The following is a 20,583-nucleotide window of genomic DNA, read 5'->3' on the forward strand; positions in this document are numbered from 1 at the left end:
AAAAGAGAATGTCTGGAGTTTTAGTAACTTTGCCTATATAAACCTATGTATTACGAAATGTCCTTTCATTTTCAGTGGATCCAGCCAGTCTGAATGTAAAATTGACATAAGGAGGAACACGGAAAAAAACTGATAACAGTATGTATAAATTTCTCTATTTATTTAGCAACACATAGAAAATGAAAAATGACTTGTCTAGTGGAGCATGAGGCACCAGTCTCTCATTCAAACACAAGAATAATAACATCCATTCTTCATAAATAACTACATATATACATAACTTCACTACATTTTTAAGTTCTATTTCCGATGCAAAAATCGTTCAGAACAGTCCATCTGTCGGTTAGTAGTGGTATCCGCCATTTCCACTTCCAGCTCCGGCGCGCCCCCTGCCGTAGCCGTATCCGCCGGCGGAGTAGGCGGTGAGTCCGGTGTCCTGGTACTCTACGGTGGGCCTGTAGCCGCCCTCGTCCGCCTGGTAGGAGACGATCTGCTTCCGGCCGTCAGGCAGTAGCACGCGGTACTGGCCCTGGGCGCTCTCCCCCTGCCTGGACTCCTCTTGTCCAAAGTCACTCAGCGTCTCGCCGTCCTGCACCGAGTAACTGAACTCGTAGTTGGCCGGCTCCTGGAGGGAGAAAAATAGTTATGCTTTAGAGCTTTTCCACTTTAACAGGTATATTTATTTTAATTCATTGAATTAGTTCATGTATGAATACTTAAGGCATTCTAATATAGGCGCTATAATTATTAACTTATTCTAATGACTTTTCAGTAAATTTAAAGTACACGTAACAATGCAGGATTTCGAACAGTAACATAACTTAAATTTTCTATCAATGTCATAGTGAATGGATTACAGTACTAATTGTAGCAAATGGATTTATACTATATTCACTTCCATAACCAAATATTTTTTCCTAATATGTACACCACTAAAAGTATTTACAACTCTACGGATGTCAGTCTTCACATACGATTTTCAATTATATAAAGTTCTGCCTTACTGGGCACTTCACTTTACCCAGAAATTTTTCTTTCTTCTATTGATAAAATTTTTTGAAAGAACTGAAGACGAAGTTCTACATATTCAAAATGAATCATTTAAAAGAAGTGCTATGCGCCTAGATTTTCTCTTCAAAATTATGAATTGTAGAGTGACTGCTGAGCCGACCACAGTAGGTTCCCGTCTTAAAAAATAAATTTCTTTCGAAAGTGAATGTTTCCAGATATTACATTTAATAAAAATATTTTAACTTCGATAAAGATAAGTGCGGATATATTTACCAATGTGAATGGTAGCAACGTTAACTGTTTCATACTAAAGTATTGGCAACAAATTTTCAGGCAACAACTTTATCTTTTTTTTTGTTTCTACATTTGTCTAAAGCATTGCTACATAATACAGACCACTGACTGTAAAAAAAAATAGCACGGGACCACAGAAACTTCACAAAGGTAATTCTTTAATCAGGTGATAATAAAAATGAAGACGCTGTGGATTACGCTGCCACTTACTTATTGTCATTTTAGCTATGTTAACGTATCAGGTCACTGTAGGAGTCGTCTCGTTTAGTATATAACGTTTTAAGAAAACAGAGGCTGAATCTTACGGCAAGTGGATCCTCCTGGGCTCCAGCGCGACCATAGCCATATCCAGGCACTCCATACGCTGGAGAAAGGCCACCAGCGTTACCAGAGAGTGCACCGTACTGAGTGGAGAGCGCGTCACCAGAGTAAGAAGGGGCGCCGTACTGTGTGGACAGGCCGAGTCCTGCAAATCCTGCTGCACGGCCAGCCGCCGAAGGAGCGCCATAGCGAGTGGAGAGACCACTGCCAAACCTCCTGGAGGAGGCGCTTCCAAAGCTGGAGGAGATGCGAGCTGCTGGAGCCTGGCTGGAAGACCCTGAGCGATCAAAAGCAGCCCCTGTTAGTGAAGGCGCACTGTACTGTGAGCTGAGGCCGTTGGCTGATGGAGCTCCATACTGCATGCTGAGGCTGTTGGCTGAAGGAGCTCCGTACTGCGTGCTGAGGCCATTGGCTGCTGGGGCGCCGTACTGAGCACTGAGAGAGGAGGCCGAGGGAGGTCCGTACTCAGAGCTAGGAGGCAGGTACGACCGGTCGACTGGCGGCTCGGCGACGACGCAGAGAGCAAGCGCTGACAGGACTACGTACACCTTTGAAATGACAAAATAGTTTCGTATGTCATGTGTCATTACAACGGTCTACTACAGATAAAATGTTAGAATCTTATCCCAATAGGAATATCACTAAGCACTAAAGTGTAGTAAATATGTACTCTCAGAGGGAGATGGTACACCACTGGACTGTAGTTGTCGAACTAGCTTTCAGAAGATTACAAGAGGAGAATATCTACCAAATAAATCACTGTTAGTCACTAATATAGCACGAGTATCATTAATCTGGGACTTTTCTGATATCTGAGAGCCACGTAACAACGTTCTTAGTTTGTGAGGAGCTTGCAGTTAGAAATGAGCACATTCCATAGGCTCTGTGAATATCATTTTTTTTTCTAACTTTATTCCTATTAAACACATGGATAATGGATATAACTTCATTCATTGTGCATCAAAGTCAAGAACATTTTGGTAATGTTATGGTAATTATTCTCATTTTTAACCCTAAACAGATAGTTCTGCACATAAAATCTTGTATTTGCTTCTCCTAATACTCAGCTGCTCATTTAGTGACCACTATGGTTTTTGCTTCTAGCGTATTGGACGACTGCAAACAGATGGAGCTTTCAGTTGTTACGTTCATAAATAAACAAAATCTCGTTGCAGTTGTATGTGAGCTACTTGAAACTAACTTGACAAAATAAAGAGGAAATTTCTACAGAAAATATAGGAGGGCTTTATTATTAAAAATTCATAATGTATGAGATCTTTTAGTGCCATTTCTGTTTTAGAAATAATTAAAAAGCCAAGAACGCTTAAATAGTGTTTACTGGATAACCGGTTTCAACACACTAAAGGTGCCGTCATCGGATCTGAATGTAGATTAACATTTATAAACCATTTGGATGTAGCGATATATGTGGCAGACCAGCTGATAGAAAATCATTGTCATAAAAAAAAACAACTGCTCTCATGGTCATTCTCTTCCATAAGATACGTAAAACCGAAGTCACAAGATAAAACTGTTTGGTACATGAACGCTGCTTGACTAACAACGGTCGGCATTACACTGCCCTCTGTTGAAACCGGCTATCCAGTAAACAGTATTTAAGCGATCTTGGTTTTTGAATTACTTCTACAACAGAGTGATCGCCCCACTACGCACTATGCCTTGAGTGTCATTTGTTTTTCTCCCAGAGTAACCTAAAGACATCCTCACGTATTCGAGGGCAAACACAATCGAGTTTCTTACTTCGCAGTTGATTGACGCTTCTAGTCAGTAGAAAGCTAATAATGCACATATTATCCCATTACAGGATATATGTTAGTATTAAGTTTACACTTCTGTGGAGAGTTTTGAGATGAGCGTATCCACAGTGTCAGTAGTGAGGAGATTACAACATGTGGACCATTAAACATTGTACTCGAAGATGACAAACACACTCATAATAGCATACATAAGGACACTCAAACACACAGTACAGACACACAGGGGGAGATAATCGAATTACAGAGATACATCAGTTGTAATTATGAGCAAAACAAGAAATTATTATAGGTCGATAGGGTAACAAAGACTTCCTATGAGTACAGTGCCTGATGTCTTGACACAGCCACGATGAAACACGTCATAAACCATTAAAGCTTTTGATCGTTAAATCTGCAACATCTGTCTACATGATCGTGTCAGCACTACATACCGCCAGTTGAGATGGTTGCGGCTAAACAAGCTAAGCTACTGGTCCGTATGTCATGTGTCATTACAATAACCTCAAGTCATAGATGAAGTACCTGTGACATCACCAAATTCGCGAAACAAGTTCTCACTAATCTAGTATCCTACCTACGTCCTTTCAAAGAAGAAAAACATTCCGAAACGTGTCTGCAACTGGAACAAGCTATCGTTCACCTTGCGCCCAATTCAAAGTCCTATTGCATTTAAGAAATTAGCACTTATTGTCTGTCAATGTCTTCCAAACAGTAAGGCAGTCTCACTTCTTTCTCTTTTCAGTTCTCAGTGAATGACCCAACAGTCTTTCCCTCTTCTCTCTATTACCTGTGTTCTATGACGTTTCTCTTTCCTTCCTTCTCCAGCTCCCTTCTCTGACCTGTCTTGCCGTCAGTGACCTCAGTTTAAATCTACCCAACTTATCTGGCTTTGATATTATTGGGACTAAATAAACTCTGTTTTTCTATTATAGCTACTTTTTCTCCACGATTTATGTTACAGCTGTTTCTAAGTGTTGTAAACCTTATTGAATAAAAGTCGTTTTGTAACAAGTATGGCGCTATAAAAATAATATAAAATGCGTAATTCACATGGTCAGAGGTAACAGAGTGTCTTTGGACCTTACTATGGCAGAATAAACAAAAAAATTCCGTTTCTGTTTGCAGCAGATTATGAATAAATATGACAGCGTAAATTGCATGTAATCCGTATTAAAATTTCTGTCACGTGCGTTACAAATACCCCTGAGTATGGGAAAAACCACGTGACGACCAGTAACTGTGCGACGGACTCTGCGCGGCTGGCTTACCTTCATGTTGCGTAGGAGACAGAGGCGGCTCTGCGAGTGGCCCCAGCAGTTCGGCGTCCGGTATTTATACGCAAGGGCCACGGACGAGCCGGCCCTCTCCAGGGGCTGCGACCAGCTGCGCCAGTTTGAGAGGAGTGTCGAAGTCCCTGCCGTTACGTCAGCGCCCTGCCCGACCTTGTCAGCAAAGACGAAACGCTGCTCTGCCGCGCCCCTATGGACCTCTCTAATTCCAAAAGCTGCCTGCGGTTGTGGGCGGCTTCTGCTTGGGAAACTCGTAATTGTTTATTCTCTCTTCCTAGGTGACTATTATACACGCATATCTGCCAGGTCAAATTTTTTTAAGCACTTTCTCCCAGATATCGTCTACATAAGGTAAAAAAGGAAGATAATTGGAAGCTAACATTTACGCAATAATTCTCTGTAGGCTCACAGGGCTGTACTTGTGATAGGAAAATGTAAGAGTACACTTGGTACAACGTGATGTAGAAAATAGCAAGGAGACAATGATATGACTTAACGTCCAGTAGATGAAGAGCGCCAAAGAAATTGTACCGCTAAACGTAGACGAGAGAGCGGATAAGTGCCTGTAAGAGGGGAACGAACTGTCTGGATGCGATGGAAGAAACATTGAAGTCGTTTTTGAAGAAAAAGGGGACCAGAGTTTGACAGACTTTTGAAAACAAGGCATAAAGTGAGATAACATACCGTCGAAATTATTAATATAATGAACGCAAGTGCCAAGCTAAGGGCTATTCGAGTCTTCGTGTAGAGACTATGGCCGAGCGGTTCTAGGCGCTACAGTGCGGAACGGCGCGACCACTACGTTCGCGGGTTCAAATCCTGCCTCGGGCATGGATGTGTGTGACGACCTTAGTTACGTTTAAGTAGTTCTAAGCCCTATGGGACTGATGACCTCAGAGGTTAAGTCCCATAGTGCTCAGAGCCATTTGAACCATTTGTAGAGACTATAAGACTGGAGACATACCATTAAACTTTCTGGAAAATATAAACCAGAAATCGTGAAGATATGAACAAGCAATCCAGTTAACGGCTAACGTGTCCAAGTTTCTGAAAATAGTAATGTACTGAAGAAAGAGAAAGGAAATTTGAGATCTGTTAGGATCTGTTTGGCTTTGGTAAATGTAAACCTATGGAGGAGGCATTCCCGATGTTTAACTTGGTAATGGAAGAAAACTTCAGAAGACGCTTTCATCGGACTTTATGACTTAGGAAAACCTGTCGACAACGTAAATTCCTGGGTAGGTAGTTGTAAGGAAAGAAGAGTAATTTACAACAGTGCAAGAACCAAGAGGAAAAGTAAGAACAGCCGACCAAGAACAAAGTCGTCGGCTTCAGATCAATGTGAGACAGGAAGTACACTGAAAATAAAGTGGACTGACAAGATTTGAAGGGGTACTCCGCAGAATAGGCGAGGAAAGTAAAATGATGAAGAGACAGGATGACAGGACATATGCTGAGACGTCAGAAACACCGTCCGTAGAACTATTACGTGCCTCAGAAAGCAACATCTGTAGGAGAGAAAGAGGAACCCATGGTCACATCAAAGCAGTCATCAGACTGACATCCCAAACAAAACAAACTGTGGAGAATTTGTTACAGCGCAGATACGCATTTCTTACTGAAGGATGGTATAGGCTGTGGTTGGTTCCTATTTATGGAGCCATGTCGTCGTAGGTTTGCAGCGATGCAAAGAAATCTCAGGAAAAGTAAGTCAGAATGATCGGAAAAGGATCTGATTTACTTTTCTACCGGTTATTCTGTAAGCTTCTTCAGCAAATGTACTAGCAGGAAAAGTAAGGGCGCCCAGCAGTAAGCAAAGGAAAATATCTGTACTTATTAAGGTCACATAGGATACTACCTTTACGTCATGTTAAATATTCAGACAGCAGCTTTAAAGGAGTGTAGTAGGGAAGACGTATGGTCGACTTCGGTTTACTCAAGAATTTTAGGATAGTGTGGCTCACGTGTAAAGGAGACCCCGTACAGAACACCATTGCGACCCATTCTTGAGTGCTGCTCAAGTGTTTCCCCACCAGGTCGGAATAAAGGAACACATGGAAGCAATTCAGAGACGGGATACTAGATTTGTTACTAGCTAGTTCAATCAACAAGTGAGTATTACGGATTTGCTTCGTGAACAAAAAAAGGAGACCTTGGAGGAAAGACGATTCTTTTTTCGCGGAACACTAACGAGAAAATTCAGAAAATGGACAATTAAAGCTGACTGCAGAACGATTCTACTGCCACCAACGTACATATCGCGTTAAGGCAGCGTAGATATTATGGAAGGAATTATGTCTGGTACGGAAGCGCGTGGATAGTAGTTTCCTCTCGCTCCATTTCCTAATGAAAGAGGGAACGAAAAGACTGATAGTGGTACAAGATACCCTGATCCAGACACCGTGGCTTGCAGAGCATACAAGTAGATGTAGGAAGTAAATTGATAGAGACTCTCAGTTCACCTTGTAATAACAAAGGAGAAAGTGAAAACTACGAGGGAGGATCGGAAATAAATGCACATTTTTTCTCTCCTGGTATTGCCGCTAGAGCGTTAAAATTTCTCTACGATATAGTTTGAAGTTCACGCTACAATCGATATTTTAATTTCATGAACAGCTGTAGTGAGAAAAGCCTGAACTACGAAACAAACATGGGGCCGCGCATGTTACTGTCGTCAGCTTGTGACGAGCAGTAGAGGGTAGTTCGATATCTGTGGGCCCAAGGTCATAAATTGAATGAAATTCACAGAGCTACGAGTAGTTTGCATGAGGTCGACTGTACAGACCTTAGCAATGTCCCCTGCCGCTGTGCACTCTTGCAGCAGGGCCGTGCGAACCTTAGTGATTCACCAATTCACCAAGCTCCGCGGGGCGGGGGGAAGGGGGGGAGGGGTTAGATAAAGGTTGCAGTCCCACAGAATATCTGAGCTACTGAGGTAGTTGATAAGCAGCGTTTCATCGTTTTCTACGGTTCGGTGTACGACAGTGTTCATGACACGTCAAAATGTCGTGAAGTCAGTGATCGCTATGTGCCTAAGAACCTAATAGACTACTATAAAGGCCAGCAAATGATGACAAGCTTGGATAACTTACAGCATTACGACGCAGAAGGGCATGGCTTTGACCAATGAATAGTCACTGGTGATGAATCATGGGCGTACCACTACACGCCCAAAACCCAACAGGCCTCTACAGAGTGGAAACATGTTGGTTCGCCAGTACGAAAAGAGTTCAAAGTGACTCAGTCTGCTAGAAAAATGCTTGTGATAGTGTTCTGGGACATGCGTGGTGTGTTATTGGTGGACTTCGCTCTACGAGGGACCACAGTGGATGGTGCAGCCCACATTAAAACTCGCGTCATGCACTTCGTGACAAACACCACAAAATTAGTGCTGACAGTATCAAAACTCTTCATGACAACGCTCGCCATCACGTTGCCACTCGTGTCCGTGAAAAAATCGTTCAATTTCGGTGACAGGTACTACAGCATCCACCGTACAGTGAGGACTTTGCACCGTTTAAGTCTCATCTATTCGGTTCCACGAAGAAATCCCCACCCCCTCGAACGCTTTGCAGCAGATGTGAATTCAGATGTTCGCAGATGTCTATACTCCAAGCAAACGGACTTCCACGACGAGAGCAAATTGAAACTGGTATCACCATGGGACAAATGTGTTGAGAACGCTGGTGTCAATTTAAAAAAGTAGGTAGGAGATGCGAATCCAATTGTAACTCCATTTTCTTTCCTTTGCCTACTAAACTTTCTGGTAGTCAAATTAATATGCATTTCTTTCCTGTCTTCCTTCGTGTTTGCTTAGGCAGAATATTAGGGAATAGAAACGGAGTAAATCAATTATTAGTTTATTTACAAGATCTGAGCAGCTGGAAAAAACTGATGTCATTGGCTGTCTGAACACCAATAACCACAGGGACATAAAATCTTAATGCAAGTGGTTATTAGTTACCTGCAGTTTCATATGTACCCTAAATTGATAAGGGAGAATTTTTCACAGTCATAAGAATTTTGGAATAAGTTAATTCTATATAGATCCGGATACAGTAGCATGTGATTGTGAGTTCCTATTTAGAAATGTAATACATGTCTTTCATAAGAAAGAGGGAGCTTCCTCACTGGGTAATTAGAAAACTTTCATGAAAAATTTGGTTGAGTTATTGTGTTTTCTGTCTAAGAAAGAAAGGGAAATTAATTTATGGTGATTAAATATATATTTCTTGAGTATGACAGGAAAATTGATCTAGAGGTGCTTTTGACACTTATTATTGGGTATCAGTCTAAAATTTCTCTACAAAGTTGTTCATTATTGTAGTACCCCTATGATTAAAGCAATCATTCAACAATCAGAAGTTAAAGAGACACACGCATTTCTGTTGGTAAATGTATTATCAGTTCGTGCATCCCAGTTAGTCACATTATATATCTTAGCTCCCTTTATAATTTGGAAACCCTCTAGCAAATCATGGAGGCTCATTAGTGACAAAACTATTGATTTTAAAGAAAGTCTGTAAAATGTTAACTGTGGTGACGTTCAAATTTAAGCTAATGCTAACTCTACATTCAACATATTGCTTAATTAGTTTGTATCCGCTTTTACAGTAGTTTCACTAAAGAGATTATTAAATATAGTGATGTCAAGTAACTAAGGAAATCTTAGATCAGTATTGTTGTCAGAACCCTTTCCCGACGAAAGAAGGGCTTGTACAAAATAGCCAGGGCAAGTAAAGAACTGGAAATACTTTCTTATTATAAATGTACTATGAGATATCAAGAAAAGTTGTATAAATATCAAGGGTTATGCACGTTTTGTCTAAAACTGATCGATCAGAAAATAAAAAAGGTCAGTGTGGAATATTGTGAAAATAGAGTCAAGGTAAGAAGGCGTAGAAGATGACGTTATTTGTGTTAAAGAGAACGGTAGCAATGCGAAAAGGGTTCATGCACAGGAGGTATTTTTTAATTGTTTTCTAAAAACAGATGGTAAAATTTATGCAAATAGTTCAGGAAAGAAAGTAAAAAAGTACACTGAAGAAGACTTGTGGAGGGTATTTAGTGAATTAAAAGTTATTTCAAATTATGAAAACCACAACAGCTCTGTCAAAGTGATTTATTCCACACGACCAGTTTCGTGACGCTATATTCATGTGTGCAGGTAACAAACTGTTGAGAATGTCCATAAAATATTTATGTAAGTGTCTTTCGTGGTCAAATATAACAGTACAACCTGCTGGCTTTTCTAGTATCTGAATTTACGCTCACATAGGCTTTTTGCACAGTTTCCATATTTTTGTCCAACTCTTCTACCTCTTTAGGCTCATGTTATTATGAACCAAAGTCCGCCTAAGTTTGAGAGTAACACAGATATTCATAACTACAACACTGCAAAGAAAAATGACACGAATTACCCTTTAATGACTAACAAGGCACAGTAAGAGGTAAAACATGCATCTTTAAAACGCTTTGGCAATCTACTCATGAAAATAAAACGTATGACGGATAGCATAAGAGTTGTTAAATGTTGATCAAAGAGTTTTCTCTTTAACAATACTTTCCACACCATAAAAGGAATCCTGGGTAGGGATAGTTAATCAGTTAAAGAAACGTAAATGGCCAGCATGCAGCCATACAAATATTTTTTTTTTTTATTTAGCTGTATATATAGTGTGAATGAGGAAGTACTGAATAGAACTGGGGAGAAGAGGAATTAATGGCACAACTTGACTAGAAGAGGGGATTGGTTTGTAGGACACGTTCTGAGGCATCAAGGGATCATCAATTTAGTATTGGAGGCAAGTGCGGAGGGTAAAAATAGTAGAGGGAGACCAAGGCATTAATAAACTAAATAGATTCAGAAGTATGTAAGTTGCAGTAGTTGCTCTGAGATGAAAAAGGTTGCACAGGTTAGAGTAGCATACAGAGCTGCATGAAACCAGTCTCTAGACTGAAGACCACAACAACAACAACAACAACACATACAGTGAGGTGACAAGAGTCATGGGATAGCTTCTAATATCGTGTCGTGCCTCCTTTCGCACATCGTAGTGCAGCAGCTCGATGTGGCATGCACTCAAGAACTCGTTGGTTCTGGGTAATGCTGCCTCCAGAGCCGTCCGTAAGTGTGAAGGCGTTGCCAGTCCAGGATTTTGTGCACGAACTGGACTCTCGATTATGTCCCATAAACGGTCAGTGGAATTCGTGTCTGTAGCTCTGGATGGTCAAATCATCGGCTCGAATTATCCATAGTGTTCTTCAAACCAATTGTTAACAATTGTGGCCTGGTGACATGCTGCATTGTCGTCCATAAAAATTCCATTGTTGTTTGGGAACATAGAGTCCAAGAATAGCTGCAAATGGTCTGCAAGTGTCCGAAGATAACCATATCCAGTCAGTTATCGATTCAGTTCGACCAGAGGACCCAGTTAATTCGTTATAGAGCCACCACCAGATTGAACAGTGCCTTGTTGACAACTTGGGTCTATGGCTTCGTGAAAGCTGCGCCGCACTCAAACCCTGCCATCAACTCTTATCAGCCGAAACCGGCGCTCATCTTGCCAGTACAGGGTTTTCCAGCGATCTATTGCTCAGCCGATATGGTCACGAGCTCAGGAGATTCTCTGCAGGTGAAGTCGTGCTTTTAGCAAAGGCATTCGAGTCAATCATCAGGTGCCACAGCTCATAATCGCCAAATTTTCCCATGCGGTCCTAACGGATAAGTTCGTCGTACGTCCCACATTGATTTCTGCGGTTAAGTCACACAGTGCTGACTGTCCATTAGCACTGACTACTTTAACGCCACTGCTCTCGGTCGTTAAGTGAAGGCTGCCGGTCAGTTCACTGTTCATGGTGAGAGGTAATGCCCGAAATCTGGTTATCTCGGCACATTCTTAACACTGTCGATCTCGGAATATTGACTTTCCCAACGATTTCCGAAATAGAAATTCCCAAGTGTCTTGCTCCTACAACCATTCTGCGTTCAAAGTCTGTTAAATCCCGTCGTACGGTCATAATCACATCGGAAACAGTTTCACATGAATCACCTGAGTAGAAATGACAGGCCCGCCAATTCGCTTCCCTTTTACTAGTTATACACGCGATACTACCGCCATCTGTATACGTGCATATCACTATCTTATGACTTTCGTCACTTCAGTGTAAGCGTTCTACGTTTGTTCTATCGACAAGTTCCACATCATATGGATCACCATGCATTTTACGTAGATTACAAGTAACTACCTGAAGTGTTGGCAGAAGAGCCAACACCGTGTTGCTAGAGGAGGCCGAAATGCACGCTTTTAAGCTCACGTAGATTGGCGTGAGGTCTGGAACAAGTCAGAGAAATAAGACTAGCAAAACAGGAGGTACTGGTAGAATACTTAACTTTAATCCATAATTGATAAACGTTGGTGTGACGGTACAGGCATCACAAGTTATATATCTATTGATAATGGCGCCTTGCTAGGTCGTAGCAAATGACGTAGCTGAAGGCTATGCTAACTATCGTCTCGGCAAATGAGAGCGTATTTGTCAGTGAACCTTTCCTAGCAAAGTCGGCTGTACAACTGGGACGAGTGCTAGTAAGTCTCTCCAGACCTGCCGTGTGGTGGCGCTCGGTCTGCAATCACTGACAGTGGCGACACGCGGGTCCGACGTATACTACCGGACCGCGGCCGATTTAAAGGCTATCACCTAGCAAGTGTGGTATCAGAAACAGAAATACAGCTTAAAAATGTTATCTTTTATTAATTACAGTAATAACTATTTCCTGCAATGGATGCCACGTCTCCTAACAACAGTTCTCTTCTCTCGCATTTAACATTGTAGTTATAAAACTGTTTTATCACCGACATCATCCTCAGGCGCTGGGCATTGCGACATATGTGTTGTAAGTTTATCACATTGACACTGTTTATCCTTGCGAGACAAACCGTGTGCGACGTACTTACACTCTAACTGCTCTGTCGCTGGTACCTGGCAAGTTATGAGTCTCAGATGTATGGTCACTAATAAAGGCTGCTTGACTGCGTTTAAGTGGCCAGGGGACATCCACAATCTTGTAGCATGAACCAATACGTAGTTTTACTGGCGTCACCAGCGAAATAAATGCAGGCAGGAATTTAAATGATAAATAATTTTTGCAGATGATACGGTTTATGTTGTGAATAAATAAAGCTTATTAAATCTTTTAACTCTGTTCCAAGTGTCACACCATTTTCCCTATTTATTTATTTTTTCGTGTCAGAAGCATTTACGATGTATAAAATAATGTTTATTCCACTAATAACTGTGAAATCCGTGGAGCACAAAAACACGTCTTCACAGAGAGGTGCTAAAAAAAAGGGAATGTTTTTGAGTTACATCACAGACCTATATTGAGTTGCTGTAGAAAATAATAAGAAATGAACACACAAATGAATATGACTCAACGCCTTAAAATCTTGAAATACTGAGAAACAATAACTCACTTTCTGCATGTATTTGGATGCCAGAATTCCCGGAACTGTTCAGATGATTGCAGCATATTAAGCAATATACCACGGAAGACACTACTGTTAGAGTACTAAAGTGGCGATATCTCGTAGAGGCAGCCTGGATTTCTGTTTTATCATGTACCTGCAAAATAGTGGAAACTGACAAAGTACTTTTAATCTGTCTGTATATGGATACCGAAAATGATAAAATGTGTAGACTGTTATTACATAGTACACAGTATAACATAATGGACACTAGAGTACTAAAGTGGTGTAATGTGGAGGAGTGCTTTTGAAGTTTGCTGGTATTCAGATGTCGATACTGACAGACCTGTTTAGTGTCCCGTAACGTAAGAGACAGTATAGTAGAAAGGACACTAATGCCAGAATACTAGAAATGACAATAATGCCAGAATATTAAGGTAATGGAAACTGGTGGAGTGCTTTTATTTTGAAGTATTGAGTTATCTTGTAGTTTTCAAATAGAGCGTAATCTACCCTAACCTCAGAACTTTAATACAACTGCGAAGTGTCTGAGATTGTATGTTTTCGAATTCCTTGACTAAGTATGAACGAACAATGACGAGACTGATGACCTCATATGTTGAGTCCAATAGTGCTCAGAGCCATTTGAGTTAACAATCATTTTCGAAGGAAGATTAAATATGTTATACATAAATATAGATCTTTTAAGCTGTTAAAAGTGTGGATCGTATTACACTGCGAAACTCAAATTCATTAATAGGCTTGAATTATTAACGTAAAACAAGGTATTCAGAGAAGCGAATGTCTGGAGTTTTAGTAACTTTGTTAGTAAAAACCTATGTATTACGAAATGTCCTTTCATTTTCAGTGGATCCAGTCGGTCTGAATGTAGAGTTGACATGAGGATGGAACACAGAAAAAACAGATAACATTATGTATAAATTGCTCTATTTATTCAGCAACACATAGAAAATGAAATATGACTCGTCTAGTGGAGCGCGAGGCACCAGAGTCTCATTCAATCACAAGAACAATAACATCCATTCTTTATAAATAACTACATATATACATAATATAACTTCACTACACTTTTATGTTGTATTTCCGATTGAATAATCGTTTCCTGCGTGTTCAGAACAGTCCAGTAATTGGTCAGTATTGGTATCCACCGTTTCCAGCCCCAGCCCCAGCGCGCCCTCTGCCGTAGCCGTTTCCGCCGGTGGAGTAGGCGGTGAGTCCGGTGTCCTGGTACTCTATGGTGGGCCTGTAGCCGCCCTCGTCCGCCTGGTAGGAGACGATCTGCTTGCGGCCGTCAGGCAGCAGCACGCGGTACTGGCCCTGGGCGCTCTCCCCCTGCCTGGACTCCTCTTGTCCAAAGTCACTCAGCGTGTTGCCGTCCTGCACCGAGTAGCTGAACTCGTAGTTGGCCGGCTCCTGGTGGGAGAAAAATAGTTTTGCTTTAGTGCGTTTCCACTTTAACAGGTATATTTATTTTAATTCATTGAATTAGTTCATGTATGAATACTTAAGGTATTCTAATATGAGTGCCACAATTACTAATTCAAACAGCTTTTCAGTAAATTTAAAGTAGTCGTTAATTCTACAGCATTTCCAACAGTCAACAGTAACGTAACTTAAAGTTTCCATCAGTGGCATAGTAAATGGATTACGGCAGTAATTGTAGCAAATGGATGTATACTATATCCACTTCCATCACCAAATATTTATTTGTAATATGTACAGGGCTAAAAGTTTTTACAACTCTATGGATGTCGATCTTCCCATAAGATTTTCAATTAAGTAAAGTTCTACCTTACTGGGCACTTTACCCAAAAATTTTTCTTTTCTCTATTGAGAAAACTTTATTAAAGAACTGAAAAGAAAGTTCTACATATCCAAAATACGTTATTTAAAAGGAGAGGTATGCGCCTAGAATTTCTCTTTAAATTGTGAATTACAGAGTGAGTGCTGAGTCTACCACAGTAGGTTCCCATCTTAAATAATTAATTGTTTCCAGACATTACATTTAATAAAAATATTTTAACTTCGACAAAGATCAGTGTGGATATAGTTAAGAATGTGAATGATAGCAACGTTAACTGTCTCATACTGAAATATTGGCTACAAATGTTCAGGCAACAACTTTATCTTGTTTTGTTTCTGCATTTGTCTAAAGCATTGCTGCGTAATACAGACCCCTGACTGGCAGAAAATTCCACAGGACCACAGAACCTTCAGAAAGGTAATTCTTTAATCAGATGATAATAAAAATGTAGACGCTGTGCATTACAGTACTAGTTACTTATTGTCATTTTAGCTATGTAAACTTATTATCACTGTAGCAGTCGTGTTGTTTAGTAAATAACACTTTACTAAAATACTGGTTGAATCTTACGGAAAGTGCGTCCTCTTGGGCTCCAACTCGATTGTAGGCATATCCGGGCACTCCATAGACTGGAGAAAGGCCGCCAGCGTTAGCAGATGGCGCACCGTACTGAGTGGAGAGTGCGTCACCAGAGTATGAAGGCGCGCCGTACTGTGTGGACAGGACGAGTCCTCCTAACCCAGTGGCACGGCCAGCCGCCGAAGGAGCGCCGTAGCGGGTGGAGAGACCACCACCGATCCTCCTGCCAGATCCAAACCTCCTGGAGGAGGCGCTTCCAAAGCTGGAGGAGACGCGAGCTGCTGGAGCCTGGCTGGAAGCGCCTGAGCGACCAAAAGCGGCGCCTGTTAGTGAAGGTGCACTGTACTGCGTGCTGAGCCTGTTTGCTGAAGGAGCTCCGAACTGAGTGCTGAGGCCATTGGCTGCTGGGGCGCCGTACTGAGAGCTGAGGGAGGAGGCGGAGGGAGGTCCGTACTCAGAGCTGGGAGGCAGGTACGACCGGTCGACTGGTGGCTCGGCGACGACGCAGAGAGCAAGCGCTGACACGACGACGTACACCTTTGAAGAGACAAAATTGGTCCGTATGTCATGTGTCATTACAACGGTCTACCACATATAAAACGTTACAATCTTATCTCAATACGAATATCACTGAGCACTGACGTGCAGTAAATATGTACTTCCAGAGGGAGGGGGTGCACCACTGGAGCGGAGTTTAGCTGTCGTATTCGACTTGAGAAGATTACAAGAGGACAATATCTACCAAAATGAATCACAATTAGTCACTAATATCACACTAGTATAATTTAACTGGGACTTTTCTCATATCTGAGAGCTATGTAACGACGTTCATTGTTTGCAAGGAGCTTGCAGTTAGGAGTGAGCACATTCCATAGACTTTGAGAACATCAGTTTTCTAGCTTTATTCCTTCTAAACACATGGATAATGGGTATAACGTAATTCATCGTGCATCAAAATCAAGAATATGTTGGTGATGTAATAGTAATTATTACAGAATTTGATTACTTCAAACATATAGCACTGTACATAAAATCATGTATTTAATACTCAGCTGCTCATTTAGTGACCACTAAGGTTTTTGCTTCTAGTATATTGCAAGACTGTAACAAGGACGAACTTTCAGTTGTTACGTCCATAAAGGAACAAAATCGCGCTGCAGTTGTATGTGAGTTGCTTGAAACTAACCTGGCAAAATAAAGAGGAAATTTCTACGGAAAAAGTAAGATCGCTTTATTACTACAAATTCATAATGCAAAAGATAGTTTAAAGCCATTTCTGTTTCTCCACAAGGAACTTAAAAATATCTTGCCAAATGCGAGGCCAAAAATTGATTGAGGCTTCTGGTCAGTATAAAGCTAATACTTTAGTTTTGCAACATTACGCGATACACATTAGTTTTAAGTTTACACTTGTGTGCGCAATTTTTGATGACTGTATCCACAGTGTCAGTAGTGAGGAGATTTACAGCTTTTGGGCCAGTATTCATTGTATTCGAAGATGATAAACACACTCATAATAGCATACATAAGGACATTCAAACACACAGTACAGACACACAGAGAGAGATAATCGAATTATAGACAGACATCAATTATAACTATGAGGAAAACAAAAAATTATTATTGGCTCGATAGGGTAACCAAACCTTCCTGTCAGTGTAATGCCTGATGTCTTGACACAGCCACGATGAAATACGACATGAACCATGAACGCTTTTGATCGTTAAATCTGCAACATCTGTCTACCTGATCGTGTCAGCACTACATACCGCCAGTTGAGAAGGTTGCAGCTAAACAAGTTACTATGGTGCTTGCACCACAGTACCTCAAGTCATAGATAAAGTACCTGCCAAATCACCAAAATCACAAAATAAGTTCTCACTAATCTAATATCCTTGCTATCCCCATTCAAAGAAGAAAATTTTTCGGAAATGCGTCTGCAACAGGAACAAGCTATCGTCCATCTTGTGCCCATCTGAAAGTCCAATGGCATTTAAGAAATCAACTCTTATTGTCAGAAAGGAAGTCTCACTTCTTTCTCTTTTCGGTTTTCGGTGAATGACCCCAAATTCATTCCCTCTTCTCTCTTTTACCTGTCTTCTACGACGTTTCTCTTTCCTTCCTTCTTCAGCCCTCTTCTCTGACCTCTGTTGCTGTCGGTGACCTCAGTTTAAATCTACCCAACTTGATATTATTGGGACTAAATAAACTCTGCTTTTTCTACTATAGCTACTGTTTCTCTACGATTTCTGGTATAGTTGTTTCTAAGTGTTGTAACCCTTATTGAATAAAAGTCATTTTGTAACATGTATGTCGCTATAAACATAATACAGAATACTTAGTTCACAATGTCAGAAGTAGCAGAGTGCCTTTGGACCTGACTACGGCAGAATAAAAAAATAAAAAATTTCGGTCATGTGCCCTACGAAACCTCTTCAGATACTGACAATGGGAGAAGCATACAACGGCCAGTACTTGTGCGACGGACTCTCTCCGCAGCTGGCTTACCTTCATGTTGCGTAGCAGACAGAGGCGGTACTGCGAGTGACCCCAGCAGTTCGGCGTCCGGTATTTATACGCAGCGGCCACGGACGAGCCGGCCCTCTCCAGGGGCTGCGACCAGCAGCTCCAGTTTGAGAGGAGTGTCGGAGTCCCTGCCGTTACGTCAGCGCCCTGCCTGACCTTGTCAGCAACGACGGAACGCTGCTCGGCCGCGCCCCTATGGATCTCTCTAAATCCAAAAGCTGCCTGCGGTTGTTAGCGGCTTCTGCTTGGGAAACTCTTATTTTTTTATTCTCTCTACCCAGGTGAGTATTATGCTTCGCATATCTGCCAGGTCTAAGTTTATGTTTTATGAAACACCTTCACCAAGATCGCGTCTACATAACGTAAAAGGAAGATAACTGGAAGCTAACATTTACGCAATAATTCTCTGTAGGTGCACAGGGCTCTACTTGTGATAGAGAAATGTAAGAGGAAACTTGGTGCTGCGTAATGCTGAAACTAGCGAGGAGACAAAGATATGATTTAACATCCCGTAAATGAAGAGCGCCAAAGAACTTGTACTGCTAAACGTAGAGGAGAGAGTGGATAACTGCCTCTAAGAGGGAAACGAACTATCTGGATGCGATGGAAGAAAAAAATGAAGTCGGGTTTGAAGAAAAAGAGAACCAGAATTCTACAGACTTTTGAAAACAAGGCATAAAGTGATATAAAATTCCGTCGAAATTATTAAAATAATGAAGTCAAGTGCCAAGCTAAGGGCTATTCAAGTCGGCGTGTAGGGACTATAAGACTGGAGACATAACATTAAATTTTCTGGAAAATGTAATCCAGAAATCACGAAGATATTAACAAGCAATCGTCTTAACAGCTAATGTATGCAAAATATCTGTAGTTATTAAGGTAACATAGGTCATGTTAAATATTCAGACAGCAGCATTAAAGGACCGTAGTAGGGAAGACGAATGCTCGACTTCGGTTTACTGGAGAATTTTATAACAATGTGGCTCATGTGTAAAGGAGACCCCGTACAGAACACTATTGCGACCCATTCTTGAGTGCTGCTCAAGTGTTTGGGATCCCTACCAGATCGGAACACAGGAACACATCGAAGCAGTTCAGAGACGGGCTGCTAGATTTGTTACCAGCTGGTTCAATCAACAAGTGAGTATTACGGAGTTGCTTCGTGAACAAAAAAGGGAGTGCTCGGAAGAAAGACAATAATTTTTCCACGGAACACTAATGAGAAAATTGAGAGAATCGGCATTTAAAGCTGACTGCAGAACGAATCTACTGCCACCAAGGTACATTTCACGTTATGGCTACTTAAATATGATACAAGAAATTACGGATCGTATGGAGACATGTGGATAGTAGTTTCCTCTCGCTCCATTTGCTAAAGAAATAGGGAACTAACAGATTGGTAGTGGTACAAGATACCCTGACCCACATACCGTGGCTTGCGGAGTATGCAAGTAGATGTAGAAAGTAAATTGATAGAGACCCTCAGTTCACCTTATAATAACGTAGGAGAAAGTGAAATCTACGAGAAAGGATCGGAAACTAATGCATTTTTTTTCTTTCCTGGTATTGCAGCTCGAGCGTTAAAATTTCACTACGATATAGTTTGAAGTTCGCGCTACAGACGGTATTTTAATTTCATGAACAGCTCTAGTGAGAAAAGCCTGAACTACGAAACAAACATGGTGCGCATGTTACTGTCATCAGCTTGTGACGAGCTGTGGAGGGTATTTCGATATCTGTGGGCCCAAGGTCATAAACTGAATGAAATTCACAGAGATAAGCGTAGCTTGCATGAGGTGGACTGTAAAGACCTTAGCAATGTCCCCTGGCGCCTGGCGGTATGCACTCTTGCAAGACCGCCGTGCGAAACTTAGTGACTCGCTATGCTCCATTGGGAGGGGGGGGGGGGCGGGGGGGGGGGGGGAGGAGATAAAAGTTGCAGCCTCACATAATGTCGGAGCCATTGAGCTACCTGATCTCAGCAGTTCAACATTTCCTACGGTTCGGTATACGACAGTGTTCATGACACGTTAAAATGTAGTGAAGTCAGTGATCGCAGTGTGCCTAAGAACCTAATAGTCTACTATAACGGCCAACGAACGATGACAAGCTTGGATAACTTAAAGCATTACGACGCAGAAGGGCATGGCTTTCACCAAGGTATCGTCAGTGGTGACGAGTCATGGGCTTACCACTACACGCCCAAAACCCAACAGCCCTCTACAAACTAGAAACATGTTGGTTCGTCAGTACTAAAATAGTTAAAAGTATCTCAATCTGCTAGAAAAATGCTTGTGATAGTGATCTGGGACATGCGAGATGTGTTATTTGTAGACTTTGCTTTACAAGGGATCACAGTGAATGCTGCAGTCCACATTAAAACTCGCGTGATGCCCTTCGTGACAAACACCACAAAATTAATGCTGGCAGTATCAAAATTCACCATGACAATGCTCGCCATCACGTTGCCACTCGTGTCTATGAAAAAATCG

The 20,583-nt window shown here is 41.4% G+C and overlaps 2 protein-coding genes across 2 annotated transcripts; both read right to left on the reverse strand.

Annotated features, from left to right (window-relative positions):
• Positions 1-337: 337 nt before the first annotated feature.
• LOC124616709 (pro-resilin-like) lies at positions 338-4,714 on the reverse strand. The gene is made up of 3 exons (XM_047145053.1): positions 4,673-4,714; positions 1,611-2,174; positions 338-625 (listed from the first exon to the last, which is right to left on the reverse strand). Exons 1-3 carry the CDS (start codon positions 4,676-4,678, stop codon positions 344-346), a joined length of 852 nt encoding a protein of 283 aa, XP_047001009.1. The 5' UTR covers positions 4,679-4,714; the 3' UTR covers positions 338-343.
• Positions 4,715-14,111: 9,397 nt separating this feature from the next.
• Positions 14,112-18,160, reverse strand: LOC124616112 (pro-resilin-like). The gene is made up of 3 exons (XM_047144375.1): positions 18,074-18,160; positions 15,557-16,102; positions 14,112-14,595 (listed from the first exon to the last, which is right to left on the reverse strand). Exons 1-3 carry the CDS (start codon positions 18,077-18,079, stop codon positions 14,314-14,316), a joined length of 834 nt encoding a protein of 277 aa, XP_047000331.1. The 5' UTR covers positions 18,080-18,160; the 3' UTR covers positions 14,112-14,313.
• Between the last annotated feature and the right edge of the window lie 2,423 nt (positions 18,161-20,583).

Source organism: Schistocerca americana, chromosome 5 (genome assembly GCF_021461395.2).
Source record: "Schistocerca americana isolate TAMUIC-IGC-003095 chromosome 5, iqSchAmer2.1, whole genome shotgun sequence".
NCBI lineage: Eukaryota > Metazoa > Arthropoda > Insecta > Orthoptera > Acrididae > Schistocerca > Schistocerca americana.

Coding starts and splice junctions, on each gene's coding strand:
- LOC124616709 (XM_047145053.1), bottom strand. Junction 626..1,610: donor CCCAGGAGGATCCACTTGCC/GTAAGATTCAGC, acceptor TTCTCCCTCCAG/GAGCCGGCCAACTACGAGTT.
- LOC124616112 (XM_047144375.1), bottom strand. Junction 14,596..15,556: donor CCCAAGAGGACGCACTTTCC/GTAAGATTCAAC, acceptor TTCTCCCACCAG/GAGCCGGCCAACTACGAGTT.